This window comes from Atta cephalotes, assembly GCF_000143395.1.
Source record: "Atta cephalotes unplaced genomic scaffold scaffold00027, whole genome shotgun sequence".
In the NCBI taxonomy this organism is placed as follows: Eukaryota; Metazoa; Arthropoda; class Insecta; order Hymenoptera; family Formicidae; genus Atta; species Atta cephalotes.
The window spans coordinates 54,515-62,424 of NW_012130091.1; the positions used below are offsets into that span (position 1 = coordinate 54,515).

The window sequence follows — 7,910 nt, forward strand, 5'->3', positions numbered from 1 at the left end:
AAATAATGGATTTCTTTTTACTACACCTAATATAATACAACTTTCTTAATACAATTCAAATAATCGAATGCAGCAAGAGAATCTCCCAGATTATCAAATCTGAAGTATGTAACCGTCATTTAGCTGTTAGACTAAGTGCGAGCTACTACACTCCATAACTGCACAATGAAATACTATAAATTAAATCACGATTGGCAAAAAGAATATCACAATGCCAAGCATTTTTAGCGACATATTTCATAGTATGAAGATGTTTGGAATTATTCATCAAGAGATTTTATATTAGACTGCTAAAGATGGCTTGAATTAAGCCGAAACATTCGGTATTTGTTATATATATGTAATACTGAGAAATATAATCGCTCCAATTACTACGAATATAGGCTCTTAATTACTCGTGTTTTCATTATTGTTTAATTTTTATCTCAAGAGCCAAACTTCAATTATTTTTTGTTAAAGAGATATCAACAAACTATTTACCTCTATCAAACTTCTATCAAAAAATTACGTGAGTGTACTCAAAAAATATCACTATGAATGTTAAAAGTATTTTAATTTTTTTTAATCTTAAAGTTAAACTCCGTCAACTCCGCCAACTCTTTTTTTTCCTAAGTTAGTCTTTAACTTTTTTGAAACATATTTTTTTCAAAATTTTTAGATACATATATTCGAAGATATAATATTTTAATTAAAATTCAGCAATTATGTAATATCTCTCATATACATGTATATTAAAAATTAATACTGTGTCTAAAAAAGTTTTTTGATATATATCTTTCATTTAAAAAGTTTTCAATTTTTAAGAGTCTGAGGCATTTTTGTCCCTCTTATTGGACCTTTAATTATTAAATTAATTAGCAATTGTTAATTTAATTAACATGTAGCAGGATAAGGAGGGAATTTTAGACTTCGCATGTAATCCATTGCCAAAAAACGAACATCCAGATGAAAAAATATTTTGTTCGAATATTTATTCCAAGAGTCATACCATTTCAAGATATCGAAAAAAATGTGATTTTTCATTAATAATTTTTTTTCTCCACTAAATTTAAATAAATTTTTGTAAAAAAATCATGGATGTAAAGAGTATTAAAAAGAATATCAAATAGAATAAAAATTTTTTTGAATTCTTAGCTCAAAATTCTGTTTTTAAAAAAATTCAAGAAGCATTAAAAATCATCATTTTTTATATAATCTGAATATTTGACCACTTTTAAAATAATTCAATAGCTAAATCTTATCATAAATCATATTTTAGATTTTTTTCAGATTTTTAGATTTGGTGAAAAATGTTGAAAAAAAATTTTAATCATTTTTTCACCATTTTCCGATCTAAAATATACCAATTAATATATTTTAAATTGTTCTTAAATATAATTGTACTTATCTTCGATCCCGCTTCTGGAGACAATAATTTAAAACTTTAAGAGAGTTGCGCAAGTCAAACAATGAGAATTCCATTTTTTTCCGTCAGAAAAATTAATTTAACTGATTTCAGCATTTATTTCATCTTTTTTTAAAGCAAATTCTAATTTTAGCAATTTCTAATTTTATTAAGCATATAATCATGATAAATTGATCTTACCCTAATATAAATCAAAAGACTTCAAGTTTTTGATTTAAGACTATTTAACCTAAAATTTGTTTTATATTTATAAGTTTCTATTAACTCACTTTCCAAAATTATACTTATAAATAAAAATACCATTTTTAAGAAATCAAAGAAACAATTAATAGATGATATACAGAATTTATAATCAAAGTTAAAAAGTAACACTTTTGAAACAATTATCAAATATATCAATCTGTCTTCATTTATGACTAAGTTTCTATCGAGAGTTCGAGTTTAGTTGGATTGTGGGAATTGACTAATCACAGTCGAGTATTCCCCACTGGAAAATAATTGTTTCAAAGTGTTACTTTTTAAAAGTGTACATTATTTCGCATAAAATAATGATTACAAATAAATAAATTCTGTATATCATGCATTTTCAAATCTAATTATTTCTTTGATTCCTTAAAAATGGAATTTTTATTTGTATAATTTTAGAAAGTGAGTCAATAGAAAATTTATAATATAAACATTATAAAGAATAAGAATTTTATTGTACATTTGAAAATTTAACAAATAGGAAATTTAACAAATAGGAATGGCTATAACGATCAAAACTGGATCTTCTAATGCTTAAATAATTTAATGAATTGTATATAGTAGGTATGTACATGCATATATAAGATAATTCCAGCAAATATGCCGCGCTGAGATTTACGCCGTAGAAGTCAGAAAAAATAGAAGGAATGGAGATAATTTCTCACAACTACTCTGTTACGTGCCTTTATGTTATATTAGTATTATGTTATGATTTCAGCTTCTTACAGTTAATATTAATGAATTGTGAGTTTAATCGATTTGTACTGTAATAAGTAACACCATCATAAATTATAATCTACAAATAATTAAGAGCCTGTAAAAGACTTAGTCGTTACTACATACGTGTAGTGGAAAATGGTAAAGCATGTTGTGTAGCAAAATATAGGTGCTTTGCTTTCGTATTCTTTGTTTAATCTGTTGTCTTGTATATCCCATTTGTTTGGGATATTTTTAGTGAGTGGGATTTATGTTCAAAGCATATAAAAGTGCACAGATTGAATTCAATGCACTAAATGCAATAAATGCATTATATAAAATATGTACCTCATGCCATAATACTTGTAATATAGGAATATATAGGAAAATTATAATTATTTTATTTATTACTTCATATACATATTTATCCTTATTCCTTAATAAAACTTTATAAACACATTTTATAAATGTCATTATACGTCTTATTTATATGCATTATTTATAAATTTTTTATGAGCCGTACATATTCTTTCCCTCCTTCCCTTATGAATAACCATATATCCCATCCCTATGAGATATACTACAAAAATGTAAGGGTTTTAAAAAAATTATTTTTTAATATGAAAAATAAATATTTCAGATTTCTAATATTTTTTTCATAGTAGTAGACAGTACAAAGTTTTTATTGATATAGTTCGTTTACTATAAATATAGTAAATAATATTTAATAAATTAAATTTTTAATAGGTCCGATGTATATACCGGAGTTATCCTATCAAATTTGTAGTCATTAAAATTGCGCGCCGAAATTTTATCGAATTTAAAAACGCAGCTAAACTACTTAATTATATCACAATTAAATTTTGATGCTCAATAGGCATCTATTAAAGAGATCTTAATACACTAAAAATCTGTGACAAATAAATTTATTGCGAAAAATATTTCGCCAAGAGTCGAACCTGAATCTCTAAATAGTTTTTAAATCACCGAAGGCTTAGTAATTTTATAAATATAAAACGAATTTTGGATTAAATAATCTTGTAGATCAAAAACCTGAAGTCTCTTGACGTCATATTAGAGTAAGATAAATTTATTATGTGCTTAACAAAGTTAAAAATTGGAAAAATTTTTTAAAATGGAATAAATGCTAAAATCATTTAAATTAATTTTTCTGAAGGAGAAGAATGAAATTCATTGTTTAATCTACGCAAACTCTATAATATTAAAGTTTCAAACTATTGTTTGCAAAAGTGGGATCAAAAATAAGTACAATTATATTTAAAAATAACTTAAAATATGTTAACTAGTATATTTTAAATCGAAAAATGACGAAAAAACGGTTTGAATTTTTTTCTGACGTTTCATCAAATTTAAAAATCTGAAAAAATATGATACAATTTATAATAATATTTAGATGCTGAATTATTTTAGAAGTGGTCAAGCATTCAGATCATATAAAAATGCGATTTAAAAAATTCTCGATTTTTTTTTAAATAAAATTTTGAGCCATGAATGACAAAATTTTTTATTCTAATTTATCTAATACTCTTTATATTCATGATTTTTTTGTAAAGATCCGTTTAGATTTAACGAAAAAAAAATTAATGAAAAATGATACTTTTTCGATTTCAAAATGATGTGGCTCTTTTGGGAATAAAACTTCATACAAAATATTCTTTCATCTGGATGTTCATTTTGCTCCCTGTAGTGATGGATTGTGTGGGGTCGCAAAATCTCCTGCTATATCCTTTTGTTTATTAATTATATAAAATTTTCATTCTCTTAGGAATTTGTATCATATGTACAATGCAACACAACAATATACAACATAATGATATTGATCTATTACCCAAGATTGTCGTTGTTCTTCTTGTGCCATAGCGGACGTGTCGATGTCCGACGGAGTTAACTCAGATAATTGAGAGCTTATATTTTCTTGCGAGGCTGGTTTTCTTTGTGCTTTATTGAAATTATCTTGTAACCCGTTTTTGACACCCATATTTTGATTTGCCGATGGTTTATTGGGGCGATTAATTTTATCTCCATTTGTCTCATCAATGTTACTTTGTTCTTCTTTTAAATCGCTAATATTGATGTCAAATTCAATATAATTCATATTTCGTTCCTTTTCCACTTGTGTAGCATTATTTGGCTCTTCTTTAACTTTCTTAACGTCAGGTTTAGGTTCTTCGGGAAGACAACCTCTTTTCCGTCTAAATCTAACATTAATATTCCTTTTATCCCATATTAAACCATATGTTTGTTTGTAATCCGATATTGCATCATCTACACTATTATATCTCATTAAAATGTTTCTGTAATAAAACGTCGAGATAACATTACAATACAAAATTATAAACCAATAGGGTCGTTAGGATCCTATTTGTAAATACTTAATACACGATATCTATTAACTCACCGCGTATTCTTCATCTTTCGTGTTTCTTCATCTTGCGCTTTTGGAAATTTACTTTTTATTTCGCTTGTTTTAACAGATTCAGGTAAATTTCCTATAAATAAGGTATAGGGATCTATCTCTTCGGGATTATCTTCATCTCTTAATATTTTTTTCTCGACTTTCAAATATCCTAGACCAAACTTAATTTTCTCCAATTCTTTTATAGCTTCATCAATATTCACATCTTCCGCCATTTGAATGAAACAATATCTCGGACCACATGGATTTTGAAAATGTATATTCAGTATATCAGAATGAAATTTACTGACGATGTCTTTATTTAGATCCGTGTCAGGAAACTTAATTATTAAGCTCTGTGCATTAACTTTATTCTTCATGTTGTATTCGCTTTCAATTCTTAGAGCTCTTTCTGCATCTTCTCTATTCCATGGTTTATTTACACAACTTTGAGACGTTAGCTTTCTTTGTTTATTTTTTTTACTACCTTTTCCTGAAAAATGGTTATATTAGGTAACTTTGTAACAAACATGTTATTTAAAAATATTTGTTCTTCAAACTTTAAAATATGTTCTCCAGTACAATTTTCACATCCTGATCCTCAGTTTCTTCATTATGTTTGTTGCTCACGATTCCTGATGGGATAGGAGATATGGAATGGGAAGATAAAGGAACAGTCATGTGGCTTCTTATATTATCACTCGCTGCTGCATTATAAATATTTCTTTGCCATTGCAATCCGAGATTACCCGTTAAAGTTGCACCAAAATATGCAGCTTGATCAAATTGACCTTGTGGTTGTCCAAACTGTACTACTCGTCTATTTTTACGATGAAAATTATTTCTCTGAATATACATACTGTTCCTATTATGAGTGAATCTTTCGCGACGTACATAGTTACCCCTTAGTGGAATCTCCCTTGGAATTGTAATATCATGTGGAGGAGTTGGAGGAGTTGGCAAAGGAGATGTTTGTGGTGTTATCCATTGCCAAGGAGTATGTGCATGTGTCCATTGAATAGGAGTCATTTGGGAAGGCACTGGTCCAAATACATGTGGCGGAGGTGGGACTCCATTGGATGGTGGAGGCATAGGAGGCAAGGGTGGTTGCCCAGGCAAAGGTTGAGTGATAGTAGAGGATGTGGACGACGATGAATAACTAGCATACGAAGAAACATCATATCCAAAGTTGATTGATTCTTGTTTAAAAAAAGCCCGTTTGGCCTCACTATTTTCCTCAGATATCTGAAAACCAAGAAAGTAGAAAGTGAATTAAAACTGTGATTCATAAATCTTACAACATGTATCATCACGCACTGCTTTGTCGAAATAATATTCATTTTCTCACAACTAAACAATGTCGGTACAATCGCGTATATAAATATTATTTAATACAAATTAACCTAGAATTGTTGAGAAAAAAGAACGCAATGAATCAGTGATTGTCGCATTAGAAATGGAAAAGAGGAAGTAGCTTTAATATTACCGCACGTTTCATAGTGCCAGATTCAATGACTCGCCTTACGAGGTAGAAGCATTTCCTGAATTATAAAATGTAAACACATTGTGGAGTGGGATGAGCATGAATGACAAGGGTAGCGAATCAATATTGCCAACGCAAAATATATTTCACCATCAATTTCATTTTAAAAAATCACTAGAAAATCATCAGATTTTAAATGAAAACCGCTAAAAAAGACACTAAAATTTTTTCATATAATAAATATAATTATAAGTAAATAATTAAGTATAAAATACCTTCCATGTAATAAAGTTCTATAAACCTTTTTGTACACTTTATATATATTTATGTGATCACAAATATTTATTTTTTAATATTTATTATATCAAATTTTGTAAAATATATGTAATTGTAAAATATTTATTATATCCGAAAAAAGCGCAGTATATACATAACATTGGCTCCATTCAGCGGACTCAAGTTGAGAGAGCGCTCGTTGTTATTGATGTATTCTTCCAGATCTAAAATGATTGGATAATTTAAAAAAATACACCAATAACAGCGCTCAACTATCGAATCCACTGAATGCAACCATTGGCCTAATTTACATCGTGCACACATGATACATGTACCAATGACTTTCTATTAAATTATTTTAATTTCAGCAATATATTTAAAGAATGATGTACCAAATTGATATAGTAACATAATAATTAATTAAAAACACATATGTATATGTTTCAACGTATCGCTGAAATTAAGATCATTCAATAGAAAGTTATTAGTTAATACCCGTCAAGTGCTCGATGTAAACAAGAAGCACAAACTTTTGCATAATGCGTAAAGCTGGAAACACAATGAAAAGCACAGGCAATAGGAACAGGGAATAAAAGATTTCAGAAAGCGTCTATTTTATTATTCATGATTTCTGATAAGTTGAAATCTCTTATTCCTATTGCCTGTGCTTTTTATTGTGTTTTCAGCTTAATGGCACACCAGTGCGATGTTCGTCGCGCGCGATATCCAACATACTAGTGTTATACCAAAGGTATAAGGAATAAGAGACTAAACCAATCAGAATCCTTCATTTCTATCCCCACTATTCACTATGCGTGGCTCGCATAGAGCGTATAACATAATGCATAATGTATCGAAAAACTTGTAAGGATGAATTTTTATGCTTTAAACCGGTTCTACATTAGTTGCAAGCTAATCGCAAATTTATTGTGACAGTCAATATGAAGCGTTTATTGCAAGCTTCAGATTGGCTGTCGCAACAAACTTGCGAACAGCTTGCAACTAATGTAGTACCAGCTTTATATAGATTAGTTAAACACACAATGCATGGGTGCAGTCGAGTTGTCGTTATGTTTCGAAACATTCGTAATAGCAACTCGATCACATTCCATATTAAACATCAGTAGTATTGATATCAGTGTTGCCAATCCTATCATTTTAGCGGTATCATTTTACCGTTTTAGCTCACAAACCTACTGCGTACTGTTTCAGCCAGATTATCTACCGCTTTTATTTATTTTATTTGGCTTGTATATAATATTCTATGTTACTGTTCATTTTACTCAAAGATTGACATCTCCTATCCGCCATGTTGTTTGCGCACTCGCGCAACGTTCTGATTGGACGTTAATATCATCGTATACGCTATTCGTGTGTCATTGGTCTAG

At 28.7% G+C, this 7,910-nt stretch overlaps 1 protein-coding gene across 1 annotated transcript in view; it reads right to left on the minus strand.

Annotated features, from left to right (window-relative positions):
* Window positions 1–6,328, minus strand: part of LOC105620571 (protein PFC0760c-like) — a 22,673-nt gene extending 16,345 nt beyond the window's left edge. Inside the window, 6 exon segments of the mRNA XM_012202064.1 lie at window positions 4,197–4,662; window positions 4,767–5,247; window positions 5,250–5,256; window positions 5,346–6,008; window positions 6,250–6,274; window positions 6,276–6,328. Of these exon segments, the coding sequence (XP_012057454.1) occupies window positions 4,197–4,662; window positions 4,767–5,247; window positions 5,250–5,256; window positions 5,346–6,008; window positions 6,250–6,274; window positions 6,276–6,328 (1,695 nt within the window).
* Between the last annotated feature and the right edge of the window lie 1,582 nt (window positions 6,329–7,910).